At 46.8% G+C, this 18,331-nt stretch overlaps 1 protein-coding gene across 2 annotated transcripts in view; it reads right to left on the reverse strand.

The window, feature by feature from the left end:
- LOC120918834 (protein MTSS 2-like) overlaps positions 1-18,331 on the reverse strand; it is a 172,878-nt gene that overhangs the window by 34,920 nt on the left and 119,627 nt on the right. For both annotated transcript variants that reach the window (XM_040330670.1, XM_040330671.1), the window contains exons 6-8: positions 17,953-18,027; positions 1,831-1,988; positions 516-623 (exon numbers count right to left, since the gene is read on the reverse strand). In XM_040330670.1, coding sequence (XP_040186604.1) covers positions 516-623; positions 1,831-1,988; positions 17,953-18,027 — 341 coding nt within the window. The remainder of the gene's footprint in view (positions 1-515; positions 624-1,830; positions 1,989-17,952; positions 18,028-18,331) is intronic.

Below are 18,331 nucleotides of genomic sequence, written 5' to 3' on the forward strand. Positions count from 1 at the left end.
GCACCACTGACACATGCTGCAGACTTTCATCCTGCACCACTGACACTTGCTGCAGACTGTCACTCCTGCACCACTGACACTTGCTGCAGACTGTCCCCCTGCACCACTGACACTTGCTGCAGACTGTCACCCCTGCACCACTGACACTTGCTGCAGACTGTGACCCTGCACCACTGACACTTGCTGCAGACTGTCATCCCTGCACCACTGACACTTGCTGCAGACTGTCATCCCTGCACCACTGACACTTGCTGCAGACTGTCATCCCTGCACCACTGACACTTGCTGCAGACTGTCACCCTGCACCACTGACACTTGCTGCAGACTGTCACCCCTGCACCACTGACACTTGCTGCAGACTGTCACCCCTGCACCACTGACACTTGCTGCAGACTGTCACCCTGCACCACTGACACTTGCTGTCACATAAAATGATACGTTTTGGCTGGAGCTGTATTGTAACCAGACTGGCTAGAAGATTCTTCTTTCCTGAATGGTTGATGAAGAATACATACCTGTTCACTCAATGGAGGCAGTTTATTTGGTTCGGCTGTCAGACTTGTCAGGTCCTCTAGGATGGTTTGTAAATGAGTAATTTCTCCCAGCATCCCGATTTCTTCATCCTATTTAAGTACAGAAGAAGATAAAGCTGAAATCCTGGCAAAACAAAAAGTTTTCCCTTGCAGTGGGGATTGTTTAATTATTTAGCCACACATTGTACTCTTTACAGCTGAAGAATGATCATGTGATCATAGAAACAGGAGCCTCCTTCACCAAATCATACCCAATAATTACTCTCCAGGGTGAATATCTTCCATACAGTGAATCAGAAAAATACCACATAATGGCCAATAGATGGAGCTGTCAATTATAGGAAACCAAGGGCTAGATTCAGGTAGGGGCGCGCAATCTAACGGCGGCGCAGCGCATCGTATTTACGCTACACCGCAACTTACAGGAGCAAGTGCAGTATTCACAAAGCACTTGCTCCGTAAGTTGCGGCCGCGTAGCGTAAATGGGGCCGGCGTAAGCGCGCGTAATTCAAATGTGTAAGGGGGGGCATATTTTATGTTAATATGTGTTGACCTGACGTGATTGACTTTTGTACGAACGGCGCATGCGCCGTCTGTGTACATATCCCAGTGTGCATTGCTCCAAATGACGTCGCAAGGACGTCATTGGTTTCGACTTGAACGTAAATTACGTCCAGCCCTATTTGCAAACGACGTAAAAAATTCAAAAATCGAAGCGGGAACGACGTCCATACTTAACATTGAGTGCGCCTCATAGAAGCAGGCACAACGTTACGCCGAAAAAGCCTTACGCAAACGACGTAAAAAACGAACGCCGGGCGCACGTATGTTTGTGAATCGACATAACTAGGTAATTTGCATATTCTACGCCGAAAACAACGGAAGCGCCACCTAGCGGCCAGCGTGAGAATGCACCCTAAGATACGACGGCGTAATAGGATTACGCCAGTCGGATCTTAGGCTAATGTCGGCGTATCTTGCTTTCTGAATACAGAAAGTAGATACGCCGGCGCAGCTTTGAATTTACGCGGCGTATCTATGGATACGCCGGCGTAATTCTTTGCTGAATCTAGCCCATAGTGTTTATGATAGTCAACACCATCTAGTGGCCAATGTGGAATTGTCCAGATTCACTTTATTCTGCATGAATGAAAAACATTCAACCTGGAGAGAAAATAGCCAAATAAAGTTTTGCTTTGCCGTCACTATATATATATATATATATATATATAAATAAATAAATGCACCTCTTAGGAGTTGTCCATTAAATTGGAAAAAGCCACCAGACAGGACTTACCAGGACGGGCTTTAGGAAGGAGACGAACATACAGAAGCGGCCTCGTTCCTCTACCAGTGCTCTGGACACGGCTTTCTTCTCGGTCTCTTCCAGAAGAACGTACTTATCGGTCATATCCTGCAGAGCGCTGTCCAGCTGCAGACGCACATCGTCTTTACCTGTGTGACAACAGAGACGTATTACAGGCCAACATTGAAGGAAGATTCAACCGCTGACACTCATATAATACACAAGGCTGCAGAGAAGGGAAGAGCAGCAATGGTGCCTCCCAAAATGAAAAATGTCATACCAGTCCTTAGATGTGGTGGTTGCATTCCTTTTCTACTTTAGGTTAACATTTTCAGCAAGTACAGAAAAATACCGGAAATGCAATGTCCCTGTACTTTTAGGGAGCTGAACTGAAAAGAAAACCAATGTTCTCTTCATTCTGCAAACTACTAATCTCCCTGATCCCCCAAGTCCCTGGTACCCAACACACGGCCCACAGGCTATAGGACCAGTCATATTGCAATGATGGAACGCTCTGTGTTCCAGCACTGAAAAATAGACTCTACTGTGTATAAGTCCTGTTCTAGAGAGGGCGAGAAAGTGGCACATGACCACCAATAAAGCAGAGTTGGTTGGGTTAAATTTAACTGTCACTGACCACCAATGCATGTGAGGGATGGGGGCGGGTTAACTTTCATTACCACTGACCACCAATGTGTTAATGTAAATAGTACTACACCAGTGCTGGGGGTAATTACTACTGTAACTGACTCCAATGCTGGGGGTAATCATTATTGCCACCACTGCTGGGGGTTATTATTACGGACACTGGCTCCAATGCTGGGAATTATTATTACTGCCACCGACTCCAATGCTGGGGGCAATTATCATTGCCACCATTGCTGGAGGTTGTTATTACTGCCACCTCCGCTGGGGGTTATTATTACTGCCACCTCCGCTGGGGGTTATTATCACTGCCACCACCGCTGGGGGTCATCACTGACACCACCTCCAAAGCTGGGGGTTATTATCACTGCCACCACCTCCAAAGCTGGGGGTTATTATTACCGACACTATTGCTGGAGGTTATTACTGCCACCACTGCTGGGGGTTATTATTACTGCCACCACCGCTGGAGGTTATTATTACTGCCACCACCGCTGGAGGTTATTATTACTGCCACCACCGCTGGAGGTTATTACCAACACTGCCTCCAATATGCTGGGGGTTATTATTACTGCCACCATTGCTGGAGGTTATTACTGCCACCACCTTTGCTGGGGGTTATTATTACTGCCACCACTTTTGCTTGGGGTTATTATTACTGCCACCACCTTTGCTGGGGGTTATTATTACTGCCACCATCATTGCTGGGAAATATTATTATTGTCACCACCTTTGCTGGGGGTTATTATTACCGACACTATTGCTGGAGGTTATTACTGCCACCACCGCTGGGGGTTATTATTACTGCCACCACCGCTGGAGGTTATTATTACTGCCACCACCGCTGGAGGTTATTATTACTGCCACCACCGCTGCCTCCAATATGCTGGGGGTTATTATTACTGCCACCACCTTTGCTGGGGGTTATTATTACTGCCACCTTTGCTGGGGGTTATTATTACTGCCACCACCTTTGCTAGGGGTTAATATTACTGCCACCACCTTTGCTAGGGGTTAATATTACTGCCACCACCACCGCTGGAGGTTATTATTACTGCCACCACCGCTGGAGGTTATTATTACTGCCACCACCGCTGCCTCCAATATGCTGGGGGTTATTATTACTGCCACCACCTTTGCTGGGGATTATTATTACTGCCACCTTTGCTGGGGGTTATTACTGCCACCACCTTTGCTAGGGGTTAATATTACTGCCACCACCACCGCTGGAGGTTATTATTACTGCCACCACCACCACTGGAGGTTATTATTACTGCCACCACTTTTGCTGGGGGTTATTATTACTGCCACCACCTTTGCTGGGGGTTATTACTGCCACCACCTTGGCTGGGGGTTATTATTACTGCCACCACCTTGGCTGGGGGTTATTATTACTGCCACCACCTTGGCTGGGGGTTATTATTACTGCCACCACCTTGGCTGGGGGTTATTATTACTGCCACCACCTTGGCTGGGGGTTATTATTACTGCCACCACCTTGGCTGGGGGTTATTATTACTGCCACCACCTTGGCTGGGGGTTATTATTACTGCCACCACCTTGGCTGGGGGTTATTATTACTGCCACCACCTTGGCTGGGGGTTATTATTACTGCCACCACCGCTGGAGGTTTTATTACTGACACTGCCACCATTGCTGGAGGTTATTACTGCCATCACCACCACCGCTGGGGGTTATTATTACTGGCACTGCCACCATTCCTGAAGGTAATTATTACTGCCACCACCACTGGGGGTTATTATTACTGGCACTGCCACCATTCCTGAAGGTGATTATTACTGCCACCACTGCAGGGGGTGTTGTATTCCAACTTCTTCAGTGTCTATTTGCAATACTCTGCCAAAAAATGCAGCAGGGCTGAAATCTTTGGGCATTGAGGTGGGAAAATGCGCTGTTATTGTGTGGACCTTTGAAAGTGTCAGGTCCTCTACATTTTTCCAGTTGACCACCACTGACTATATAATAGAAAAGAGGAAGTCATGTGATGGCCAACCATGACTCCTCCCCCCATAGATCCAGACATACAGTAGCGTGGAGGGTGAATGTCGTCATCCAGGGACAGGAAGTGTGTTATTTGCAGGATTAACGGGTAAACAAAAAAAAAATGAAAGCAGGCAACACAACTAAAAAGACTTATATACAATACATGTTTGTTTCAGGGTTTAGATATACTCTACCAGTGTGGATGCCTGTGATGTTCCAGCAACCAATCAGAATCCAGCTTTCTTTATTCTGGTTGCTGCATCCTGAGTGGTTGCTGCTTCCCCTCGTGCCCTCATAAATCCCAGGAATTATTCTGGAAAAGTCACTTGTGGCAGCTAAAGAATCCGAAAGGAACAAATGGCTGGAATGACAAACCGCGGCATAGCCCTGACACAGCGGATACGCAGCAGTTGTTGTTCTGTCAGGTGCTTCAGCAATCATTACCAAACAAAAGGCCGGGCAGCCTGAGCCAGCCAAAGGAAAAACATTTACCAATCAAAGATATTTGGATTACTACAAGGCCCTGATCACATCAGAATGCAGTGGGGGCAACCCGCGTTCTGTGTGCGTTTCCCACACTACTTTCAAAACGCATTGCAATTAGCGATCTGCAGAGGCGTCAATGTTAATAAACACCCCAAACACATGCCATCTGGCTGCAGTGCATTTTTTGATGTAGCAAATGCAGTAACTTTTGCTGTGGTACAGTGCGATTTAGCCCATTCAAAATGAATAGGCTCATAACGCACACAACACGTGAATCGCACACAAAAACGCACGGCGCATTCCTGTGTAGTTCCCAGTGTGAACCGGTGATCTGCCGAGCTGGTTCCAGCTATCGTGGAAGTTCCAGCGCAGGCGCAATCTGATGTGCTGAGATGGTTCCGGCCAACGGGAAAGTTCCTTCAAGGACTGCGCAGGCGCAAACTTGCTGACGGAAATCTCCGAACCTCGGCCGGCATCCAGGGCGACGTGGATTTCGAGGTAAGTGGCCAGTCGGCCTCACTTCGCTCGGACGGCTCGCTCGGCCTCCTGGCTCATTTTTTAACATCCTCCAATCCACGTGGATGTTAAAGTATGAGCCTGGATGCCGGGCGAGGTTCGGAGATTTCCGTCTGCAAGTTTGCGCCTGCGCAGTCATTGCAGGAACTTCCCCGTTAGGGGAACATTAAGGACAAGTCACCGGCCCTAAAAAGGAAAATGCAGTTCTACATCTCTCACTAAATACTTTTAAAGCCTCGTACACCCGTTCAGTTTTCCAGACGGGAAAATTGTGAAGAGAGCTTTTGGCCGGGAACCAGTTCTCTTTTTTTCCCCGCCGGGAAATCCGGCAGACTTTTGCCCCTGGAGGTTTTTGGCAGTTTTCCTATAGAAAAAACTGCGATGGAGCATACACACGACCGGGATTCCCGGCCAAAGCACCATTGTAGTTTTCCTGTTGGAAAAAACAGCCATGTGTAGGGGGAAAGACTGAACCAAGCAGGTTCTCGGCTTTCCCATCGGGATTTCCTGTCGGAAATCCTGCACGTGTACACAAGACATTAGCCTTTTGGCTAGGTCCAAGTGTAGTATATGTTCTTATCAGCATTTAAAAGGAAGAAAGCTGGTTCCCCTTCCCAGCTGGGGGCGCCGTTTAGTATTTCCTGATGTAATAAGGTAGGAACAGTGGGATGGATCCTTTTCCTCCTGGGTTGATTCTGGCCGGAAATTAAACCGTTTTATGGATGGGTCTACTTCCGCTTTAAGTTCTAATGCCTTTCTGGTAGGAATGGGGCCGCATTTTTTTTGGCCAGGGGTCACGAAGCACAAGGAGCTCCTGGGGGTGGCATCCCAGGGGTGCTGGAAAAAATCAACTTTGGAAATGGTACACCGTTGAGTTTTTTTGTAGGACACGTCAAACTGCTTAACACACCTGGGTAGGCTTTTTTAGTAATTTCATGGGAAATTTTTATACTGGCTGTGTATTTCGATAATGAAGAGATCAAATCGCGGAGCGATTGAACGAGGCAATTAGTGTTTTTTTTCAACTGCAAGGAGATGGAATCAAACATGCCTTGATCAAACCTGGTGGACTCACAGTAAAATCCTTCTGTTGGTGACCATTGGGGGGGGCCACAGCTTAATAATATAGTCGAACTAAAAATGCAACCCCCCCCCCAATTTAGATAGATTAGGGGAGGGTAAAAATGCTGTCATTGTCGTTTTTTTCCATCTGTGTCCCATACCCAAGACAGGAAATCCCTGGTTGTCACCAGAATTAGTGTCCCCATTGGATGATGCCCCTCTATTACTGTTCTTAGGACAACCCAAAACTTGGGAATTTCACCCGGACAGAGAGGGTGAATCTCCCTAATGGGTTCACAGACAGCAATAAAAGCCTCACGGATATTCTATCCCTCTCCACTGTTCCAAATGAAAGTAGAAAAGGCAAAACTTCCCCCCCCCCTCATTTTGGATAAAGTAAGGGAGGATTATAACCACCGCCAGTTTTATTTTTGCCATCTGTGTCCCATCGGAAAGATTTCCCTTCACTTCCTGACCCATAGCCAAAATAGGAAGTGAGAGGAAATCCCTACAAATTAATGGAATACCTTTGGGCCCCCAGAACTAGTGCCCCCATTGGAAGATTTCCCCTCTATTACTTTTCCAGGGACAATCCAACATTTTGGATGATTTTTCTTTTTTAATGATGATCGTAAACAGGACAAATAGAGAGGGTGCATCTCCCTAACGGGGGCAGAGATGGCAATAAAAACCTGACAGGTGTTCCAATCTCACCACTATCCAAAGCTGTAAAAAATAAAGTTTTTCATTTAGTTACACTTTAAAAATGTTTGCCTTTAGCTATACTAAGCAACATAGGGTTATGCTACCACCTACAGGAGACCAGTTCTCCTGTAGGCAGCTTTATAACCCTACACTGCTCAATACTGTTCATTTGTGTCCCTCAATGGATAAATGAGAAGATAAGATTTTTGTACTCACCATAAAATCTGCGAGTCCACTGAGGGACACAGCTGGATAGTATTAGGCAACGAGGGGTTATTCTGCCACCTACAGGAGAAATGTAGGCGAAAATGTCTCCTGCAGATGGCAGTACAATCCTACTTTTTTTATTAAGCAGTGTTCCTCAATGGACAGAGAAATTTCAGTGCTTTTTTTTATACTGGTTTTTATGATTTTTTTCAGTAACTGTATAAAAGTTGTCAATTCTTAGCACAACGCATTTTTTTTCACACCGGATTGTGCTGTGCTCTACTATTTACCAAAATTAAATACATTTATTGCAGAGAATCCTAGATCCGCAAATGACTTACCAAACAACTGAGAGGAAGAAACTAAGAATAGGAACAGACATCGAGTATCTTCATTTTGTAATGTCAGGATTTGGAAAGTCTATAAAAGTCGTCTCTCCCCAGCCAGCCAGCATAAATATTTGTCACAAAATGAAAACTTGCAATGTTTTTCTATTACACAGCCTTTGGCCATTAGCAACCGCTGGAAATTCTGATGCGACAGGCTTGTCTGGAGTTGTTGAGATTTGGAGAAAGTTAATTAAACGCTTAAAAAGGGAACACACGCTAAAATACACCCACGTGCAGGACAGGAATGACGATCCCTGCCTGAGAGGAGAATCTTTACTTAGAAGATTTAGGAACAAGTTAAAGTGGAACTTAAACCTGAATCTAAAAAACTTGCGAGCAGCAAGGATTTTATTCCAGAAGAGGCACACTACAACTCTTCTGCAATAAAGTCTACTTGCCTTACTCCTTGCAAGATGCTTTTGAATGTACCATGAGCTACAGAAGTATGCATTGGGGCGGGTAGTGCTTGAGTTACGTCATCCCAGGCAATCAAAATGGCCGAGGACCCCGAACCCAAAAGAAGCCGAGCAGTTACGCCATTCCAGCCAGTCAAGATGAGAGAGGGCCTCAAACATGGACAGTCACAATGTCTGAAGACTCGGAACCCAGGAGAAACCTTGGCATTGTATCATCCCAACCAATTTCTAAAGACCCCAAACAAAACTGGGGAGCTACGTCATTCCAGACAGTCAAGATGGTCTGGGGACCCCAAACTTGGAAGAAGCCTGGGGAGTTATGCCATACCAGCCAATTAGAATGTCCAAAGACCCTGAACATGGAAGAAGCTTGGGAGTTATATCGTTCAGGCCAATTAAGATTGCCAAGGACTCCAAATGTGGAAGAAGCCGGGGAGTTGTATCATCCCACCCAATCAAGACGGCTGAGGACCCCAAACCTGGAAGAAGCTAGGGAGTTATGTTATCCCAACCAATCAAAATGGCAAAGGACCCCAAATGTGGAAGCAGCCAGGGAGTGATGTCATTCCGGCCAGTCAGGATGGCCTGAGGACCCCAAACTTGGAAGAAGCCTGGGGAGTTATGCCATACCAGCCAATTAGAATGTGCGAAGACCCTGAACATGGAAGAAGCTTGGGTGTTATGTTATCCCAACCAATCAAGATGGTACAGGACCCCAAATGTGGAAGCAGCCAGGGAGTTATGTCATTCCAGCCAGTCAAGATGGCCTGAGGACCCCAAACTTGGAAGAAGCCTGGGGAGTTATGTTATCCCAATCAATCAAGATGGAAAAGGACCCTAAATGTGGAAGCAGCCAGGGAGTTATGTCATCCCAGCCAAACAGGATCTCCAAAGACCCTGAACTCGGGAGAAGCTTGGAGTTATATCATTCCAGCCAATCAAGATGGCCGAGGACCCCAAACATGGAAAAAGCCAAGGAGTTTTGTCATTCCAGTCATTTAGGATGTCTGAAGACCCTAAAACCAGAAGCCGCCTGGGAATTTTATCATTCCAGCCAATCAAGATGGCCAAGGACCCCAAATGTGGAATAAGCCAGGAAATTATGTCATCCCAGCCAATCAAGACGGCTGAAGATCCTGAACCCAGGCAAAGCTGGGCAGTTATATTGTCCCAGCCAATCACAATGGTAGGGCTGTAAGGTGAAAAGGTGAACGTACACTTTAAGAGCATATGGTGGAATGAGCAACTGAATGAAAGTGTGTGTGTGTGTGTATACAGTATAAATCGTAACGACCATTCTGTTATGGGCTGGCAGAAGATTATTCCGCATAGACTGCTGTAAATAGAAAATGCTAATTTGTTTATGCAAACCTGAACGTCATTTACAGAACCATCCTGAAAATTGAGAAAGCCATGCCCACAGATCTTTATGCCTATTAACTGCTTAGTCATTAGGGAAGGCTCACCTATATATTCACAGTACGTCTTACAAACCAGAAAAAAAAAGCTGAAACAAACAAATTATGGTATGATTTTTTTTAAATCTGTGTTTGGTTCAAGAATGTGTCATCTCCATCCCTGGGTCATCCTAGAACTAAGCAAAGAGCCAATGATAGCTTTGTTTTGGATTAAGCATTCAGCTTAAAATAATCCAAGCAAATAAAAGCTATATCAGCCTTTGGGAACCTCAGAGGAACCTTAGAAATTATATACCACTAAACTTTCTTCATGAGGGGTCAGTGGGAAAAGTGTCCCTTACATTGGTGGCAAGTAGAAAGAATTCTTACCCTTTACACTGGTGATCAGTAGGAAAAGTGCCCCCCTTACATTGGGGATCTATAGAACAAATCCCTTACATTGGGAATCTGTAAAACAAATCCCTTACATTGGGGATCTGTAGAACAAATCCCTTACATTGGGGATCTGTAGAACAAATCCCTTACATTGGGGATCTGTAGAACAAATCCCTTACATTGGGGATCTGTAGAACAAATCCCTTACATTGGGGATCTGTAGAACAAATCCCTTACATTGGGGATCAATAGGAATAATTCCTTACATTGGGGATCAATAGGAAGAATCTCTTACATTGGGGATCAATAGGAAGAATCCCTTACATTGGGGGTCAATAGGAAGAATCCCTTACATTGGGGGTCAATAGGAAGAATCCCTTACATTGGGGATCAATAGGAAGAATCCCTTACATTGGGGATCAATAGGAAGAATCCCTTACATTGGGGATCAATAGGAAGAATCCCTTACATTGGGGATCTGTAGAACAAATCCCTTACATTGGGGATCTGTAGAACAAATCCCTTACATTGGGGATCTGTAGAACAAATCCCTTACATTGGGGATCTGTAGAACAAATCCCTTACATTGGGGATCTGTAGAACAAATCCCTTACATTGGGGATCTGTAGAACAAATCCCTTACATTGGGGATCAATAGGAATAATTCCTTACATTGGGGATCAATAGGAAGAATCTCTTACATTGGGGATCAATAGGAAGAATCCCTTACATTGGGGGTCAATAGGAAGAATCCCTTACATTGGGGGTCAATAGGAAGAATCCCTTACATTGGGGATCAATAGGAAGAATCCCTTACATTGGGGATCAATAGGAAGAATCCCTTACATTGGGGATCAATAGGAAGAATCCCTTACATTGGGGATCTGTAGAACAAATCCCTTACATTGGGGATCTGTAGAACAAATCCCTTACATTGGGGATCAATAGGAAGAATCCCTTACATTGGGGATCAATAGGAAGAATCCCTTACATTGGGGATCTGTAGAACAAATCCCTTACATTGGGGATCTGTAGAACAAATCCCTTACATTGGGGATCAATAGGAATAATTCCTTACATTGGGGATCAATAGGAAGAATCTCTTACATTGGGGATCAATAGGAAGAATCTCTTACATTGGGGATCAATAGGAAGAATCCCTTACATTGGGGGTCAATAGGAAGAATCCCTTACATTGGGGGTCAATAGGAAGAATCCCTTACATTGGGGATCAATAGGAAGAATCCCTTACATTGGGGATCAATAGGAAGAATCCCTTACATTGGGGATCAATAGGAAGAATCCCTTACATTGGGGATCAATAGGAAGAATCCCTTACATTGTGGATCAATAGGAAGAATCCCTTACATTGGGGATCAATAGGAAGAATCCCTTACATTGGGGATCAATAGGAAGAATCCCTTACATTGGGGATCAATAGGAAGAATCCCTTACATTGGGGATCAATAGGAAGAATCCCTTACATTGGGGATCAATAGGAAGAATCCCTTACATTGGGGATCAATAGGAAGAATCCCTTACATTGGGGATCAATAGGAAGAATCCCTTACATTGGGGATCAATAGGAAGAATCCCTTACATTGGGGATCAATAGGAAGAATCCCTTACATTGGGGATCAATAGGAAGAATCCCTTACATTGGGGATCAATAGGAAGAATCCCTTACATTGGGGATCAGTAGGAAGAATGCCTTTGAGAATTCCCCAAAGTATGCCTACATCTGATCTATAACATTAGAAAGTTTGACATTTTATTCTGTTTGGACTCATTTTCCTACACTGTGATGAGTCAGTCTGTAATATACGGTGTCTTGGCTGTGCGTGGACAAGGATGACTCCATGTGTAGGATAGCCTGTGGAGGGGGAGCCCATCATCCCCCCTTCCTTGTAGAGTTTACGGAGATTGGGAAGTGATTATTTGCGGTCTGACATATCGGCATTGCCAGACGTCCTGGGATAACAGCTGTATTAGCTGCACGGGAATTCTGTGCTCTGTGAACTGCAGGGATTGCTCCGGCTTTAACCCTTCAGATAAGTCATCACATTTTCCGGAAATTCTGTTATTTTTAACACGATTCCCGACAAAATTCCCAAGGGAAACCCACCGATTTTCTCATGCAGGACAGCAAAGCTACAGCTCCAAATGGTTCAGATAAATATTTAAATGATAAACTTCCCTTCCACTGTGAATTATGTGGAGCGATCTTCCAGCTGGAAGAATAATCCCGCTGAAATTTAGTTGCGTTTTGGTAGGATTTGCGAGCCGGTCTGCGGTTTGTCCAGGTTGTCATGGTAACAGAGAACGCCTTCGACAGCTACTTAAAAAACGGAACTGGCAGTTTTTAGCAAACGCGTTGGTGGAGGTGCGATGGACCAGGGATCCGGATTTTAGTCGCCTTAGCGGTTTGCGTCAGTGCCTCGGCCTGGGCTCTGGTCAGCCCTCGTTTTGTTTGTCTCTTTGGCGAGCAGATGCGAGTTTCCAGAGCCATGTAAAGAAATTACCTCATGGGGTTTTCTTTCCTGAAAGGGGGTTTTGTCGCTGGCACAGATTTTTCTTGGCATTGGTGGCCTGGCCGATTTCTGAACACAAAGATCTTCTTTAGCACATACATAGGGATGAATGTGTTTCTTCCTGGAAAAAGAAACGCTTAAACCACCAGCCAGCCGGAGTCGGAGAACACATCTCTAAAAACCACATTGTTAGCGTTTCTGAGCGCGCTCAGAACGTTTCCATTTCCCTCAATGCTCTGCCTGTTGCTTTACTCTGCCCTGCGTAAAGACTCAAGGCCCAGGTCTGTGGGAGATCTATAAAGTGAAGGAGCGGCGGCCATGTTGGATGAGGTCACTGCAGTGTGATGTGAGCCATTGTACTCTATGGCCCAGATTCTCGTAGACGCGCCTATCTATAGGCGGGCGTAGCGTATCTCAGATACACTACGCCGCCGTAACTTAGTGGTCCCGTATTCACAAAGAACTGACATAGTGTAACTGTACCGGCGTAAGCCCGCGTAATTCAAAGTAGGCTGGTGTGGGCGTGTTTTATGGTAATGAATAGTGACCCGACGTGATTGACGCTTTTAACGAACGGCGCATGCGCTGTCCGTGAACGTATTCCAGTGCGCATGCTCAAAATTACGCCGCAAATAGTCATTGCTTTCAACGTGAACGTAACTTACGTCCAGCCCCATTCACGGACGACTTACGCAAACGACGTAAAATACGACGCTGTTCGTACGTTTCCGACCTCCATACCTAACATGACTTACCCCTGCTTTATGAGGTGTAACTTTACGCCGGCGTATGTCTTACGTAAACGACGTATCTTGATACGCCGGGCGCACGTACGTTCGTGAATCGGCGTATCTAGCTAATTTGCATATTCAACGCGGAAATCTACGGAAGCGCCACCTAGCGGCCAGCGTAAATATGCAACTAAGGTACGACGGCGTAAGAGACTTACGCCGCTCGTATCTAAGCCAAATTTATGCGCAACTGATTCTAAGAATCAGGCGCATAGATACGACGGCGTACGTGGCGATACGCCGTCGTAAGTCCTTTGAGAATCTAAACTAAAAAGGCAAAACTTTTCTTTCCATTTTCCTTATAACAGCGGTCATGTTTTTGTTGTGGGGGGAATTTCCCTTCACTTCCCATCCCATATTCAAAACAGGAAGTCAGGGAATTCCTGGTTGTCACCAGAACACCTGTCCCCACACTGGACCACCATGGAAAAGCAAAAAAAAAAAAAAGGGTGTGGTAAAAAAATGCCAATCAGTGCCCACAAATGGGCACTGACTGGCAACATGGATCCATCAGTGCCGCCCCACAGTGTGCATCAGTGCCGCCCCACAGTGTGCATCAGTGCCGCCCCACAGTGTGCATCAGTGCCGCCCCACAGTGTGCATCAGTGCCGCCCCACAGTGTGCATCAGTGCCGCCCCACAGTGTGCATCAGTGCCGCCCCACAGTGTGCATCAGTGCCGCCCCACAGTGTGCATCAGTGCCGCCCCACAGTGTGCATCAGTGCCGCCCCACAGTGTGCATCAGTGCCGCCCCACAGTGTGCATCAGTGCCGCCCCACAGTGTGCATCAGTGCCGCCCCACAGTGTGCATCAGTGCCGCCCCACAGTGTGCATCAGTGCCGCCCCACAGTGTGCATCAGTGCCGCCCCACAGTGTGCATCAGTGCCGCCCCACAGTGTGCATCAGTGCCGCCCCACAGTGTGCATCAGTGCCGCCCCACAGTGTGCATCAGTGCCGCCCCACAGTGTGCATCAGTGCCGCCCCACAGTGTGCATCAGTGCCGCCCCACAGTGTGCATCAGTGCCGCCCCACAGTGTGCATCAGTGCCGCCCCACAGTGTCCATCAGTGCCGCCCCACAGTGTCCATCAGTGCCGCCCCACAGTGTCCATCAGTGCCGCCCCACAGTGTCCATCAGTGCCGCCCCACAGTGCCATCCCACATCCCACAGTGCCCATCCATGCCCAGTGCCCATCAGTGCCACCCCACAGTGCCCATCCATGCCCAGTGCCCATCAGTGCCACCCCACAGTGCCCATCCATGCCCAGTGCCCATCAGTGCCACCCCACAGTGCCCATCCATGCCCAGTGCCCATCAGTGCCACCCCACGCCCAGTGCCCATCAGTGCCCATCTGTGCCACCCATAAGTGCCAATGAGTGCCCATCAGTGCCGCCCATGAGTGCCCATCAGTGCCGCCCATGAGTGCCCATCAGTGCCACCCATGAGTGCCCATCAGTGCCACCCATGAGTGCCCATCAGTGCCACCCATGAGTGCCCATCAGTGCCGCCTCATCGATGTCCATCAGTGCCGCCTCATCGATGTCCATCAGTGCCGCCATATCAGTGCCCGTAATTGAAAGAGAAAACTTACTTATTTACAAAAACATTAACAGAAAAAAATAAAAATGTAATTTTTCTCAAAATTGTCAGTCTTTTTTTTAGTTGCGCAAAAAAAAAAAAATCGCGGAGGTGAACAAATACCACCAAAAGAAAGCTCTATCTGTGGGGAAAAAAGGACGCCAATTTTGTTTGGGTACAGTGTAGCATGACCGCGCAATTGCCATTCAAAGTGCGACAGTGCTGAAAGCTGAAAATTGGCTTGGGCGGGAAGGTGCGTAAGTGCCTGGTATGGAAGTGGTTACATTTTTTATTATTTTTTGGGTGGAACTCCACTTTAAGGAGCCTGGAGCTCCTCCTTAAACGAGACAAGTACACGCTATAGAAGGATATGCTTTGTTCATATTAGGGTTGTCCAGATACCGATACCAGTATCGGTATCGGGACCGATACCGAGTATTTGCGGGAGTACTCGTACTCGCGCAAATACCCCCGATACCTAAATAGAATACTTCCCCCCCCCCTTTCCCCCCCCGTCGCTGCCGCCGCATCGCGCCGCCGCATCGAGGGACATGGCTAGAGGGACATTGCTGCATATGTGAGGGACATGGCTAGAGGGACATGGCTGCATATGTGAGGGACATGGCTAGAGGGACATGGCTGCATATGTGAGGGACATGGCTAGAGGGACATGGCTGCATATGTGAGGGACATGGCTAGAGGGACATGGCTGCATATGTGAGGGACATGGCTAGAGGGACATGGCTGCATATGTGGGGGACATGGCTAGAGGGACATGGCTGCATATGGGGGGGACATGGCTGCATATGGGGGGGACATGGCTGCATTTGGGGACACATTTAAAAAAAGTATCGGTATTCGGTATCGGCGACTACTTGAAAAAAAGTATCGGTACTTGTACTCGGTCCTAAAAAAGTGGTATCGGGACAACCCTAGTTCATATTTCATATCTGAGGTTTACAACCGCAGTGCAGTGACCACCTTTAGAAGACCACGTCTGACACTAGCACTGCAAAGTAGGAGCAGGCGATTGTACGAAGGATCACTGGAAATTTGCTTCTCTTCATCACAAGGAGAGTCGGCCCACCACCGTTTCCTGCCTTTCCTATTTCCTCTGTCAGACTTCCTTCCCTACAAAACAAGTCCATCAATCTGTGTGTATACTAAACGCAGGAAGGGTTCATTCTGCACTACAACTTGAGGAACGGCCGTCATCGGATGGAATCCCAAACTCTTCCAACACATCGAAGAAATGATGGACAATCACAACGCACTTCATTACAACGACATGCGACAAGGAATAGTGCAGAGAAAATATACAGCCATGGGCACAACGGCTGCAAAAATAATCAACTGCTACAACGCCACTAAAAAAAGTCCCTCCTGGGGCTCATGTAAAAATTGTGTTTGTTAATCACATGGTCAAATATATTAAAGTTGTCCACCTTGGTCCCTTCCCCAAAAATGGGCATCCCAGGCCTAGAAAATCTACTACTACTACTACTGCTGAAAGGGTTATGCTTGGTCTTCTTCTATGTACCGAATGCGATTGCCATGTGTTGGAGAAAACCGGAACTCTAACCTAACACTATACATAGACACTAAAGAAAATGGCAATTATGCCAATAAATTTGTGTGGGCACTGCCTTCAAATGCCACACATGAACCAACTCAATTATATGCCTGCTATGTAAGAGATATACACACACACATACGCACTATGGGCCAGATTCTCAGTGGAGATACGACGGCGTACCTCCTTTGTACAGGCCAGTCTCTTACGCCGTCGGATCGTAACTGCATATATACGCTGGCCGCTAGGGGCGTGTACGCTGATTTACGTGTCAAAATATGTAAATCAGCTAGAAACGTGAATTCACGAACATCCGCCCGGCCGACGCAGTACAGTTACGGCGTTTACGTTAGGCTTTTTCCGGCGTATAGTAACCCCTGCTATATGGTGGCGTAAGTGCGGCGCACCAATGTTAAGTATGGCCGTCGTTCCCGCGTTGAAATTTGAAAAAGTTACGTTGTTTGCGTAAGTCATCTGTGAATGGGGCTGGACGTCATTTACATTCACGTCGAAACCAATGACGTCCTTGCGGCGTATTAGGAGCAATGCACACTGGGAGAATTCCACGGACGGCGCATGCGCCGTTCGGGGAAAAAACGTCAATCACGTCGGGTCACAGAACATTAACATAAAACACGCCCCCCTGTCCCACATTTGAATTAGGCGGGCTTACGCCGGCCGATTTACGATACGCCGCCGCAACTTACGGAGCAAGTGCTTTGAGAATACAGCACTTGCCCGTCTAAGTTGCGGAGGCGTAACGTAAATCGGATACGTTACGCCGCCGCAAAGATACGCCGATCTACGTGAATCTACCCATATATATATATCTTCTATAACGCATTCAACTCTTCTGGGAAGGCTGTCCACAAGGTTTAGGAATGAGTCTATGCGAATGTTTGACCATTCTTCCAGAAGCGCAGTTGTTAGTTCAGGCACTGATGTGGACGAGAAGGCCTGGCTCAAAGTCTCTGTTCCAATTCATTCCAAAGGTGTTTTATCGGGTTGAGGTCAGGACTTTGTACAGGCCAGTCAAGTTCCTTCACCCCAAACTCGCTTATCCATGTCTTTATGGACCTTGCTTTGTGCACTGTCAGTCGAAGGGGTCACTCAGAAAAATGCCTGCTTGGGTGCCCCCACAGCAAGCTGCTTGCTGTGGGGGCACCTGGCAGGAGGGAGGAGCCAGGAGCGCCAACGTAGGACACGAGAAGAGGAGAATCCAGGCTGCTCTGTGCAAAACCACCGCACAGAGCAGGTAATTGGAACATATTTGTTATTTTTTAAACACACAAAACAAGGCTTTAATATCACTTTAAGTTCTATTGGACCACAAAACTGCCAACACAGAGAACACGACACGTGGAAGGAAGCAGAACACGGAACAGCTAGTATCATTATCCAACAGAAATAGACTATTACCTTTCTTTACTTTCTTCTGTAACTTTATTGTGTCGGAAGATTTCTTCTTAATCTCGGCCCGGGCCTTCTTGTACTCTGGAAGCAGAACACAGAGCAGAGGGAAGTAAGACATACTGGAAAGCAATTGAGAATTGGATACATCATTTAAATCGTTTTTCCAACCATGGGGACTCATGTCAGAATTGGCAGCCGCTCTCTCTGCCCACGGCAACCGATTTTTTGTTTTTACATTGGAAACCCGCTACAATTGGCTGCTCTGAGCAGAGCCGATCTCATGCGATTTGGTGCGGCAAATCCAGCTCACTTTCCACCACTGCCAATGAAGCCGATGATGAGAAACGTGGCCTTGTGAAAAGAATTCCTCGCTGACCTGCCACTA

The sequence above is a fragment of the Rana temporaria genome, chromosome 12 (assembly GCF_905171775.1).
Source record: "Rana temporaria chromosome 12, aRanTem1.1, whole genome shotgun sequence".
Taxonomy (NCBI): Eukaryota; Metazoa; Chordata; class Amphibia; order Anura; family Ranidae; genus Rana; species Rana temporaria.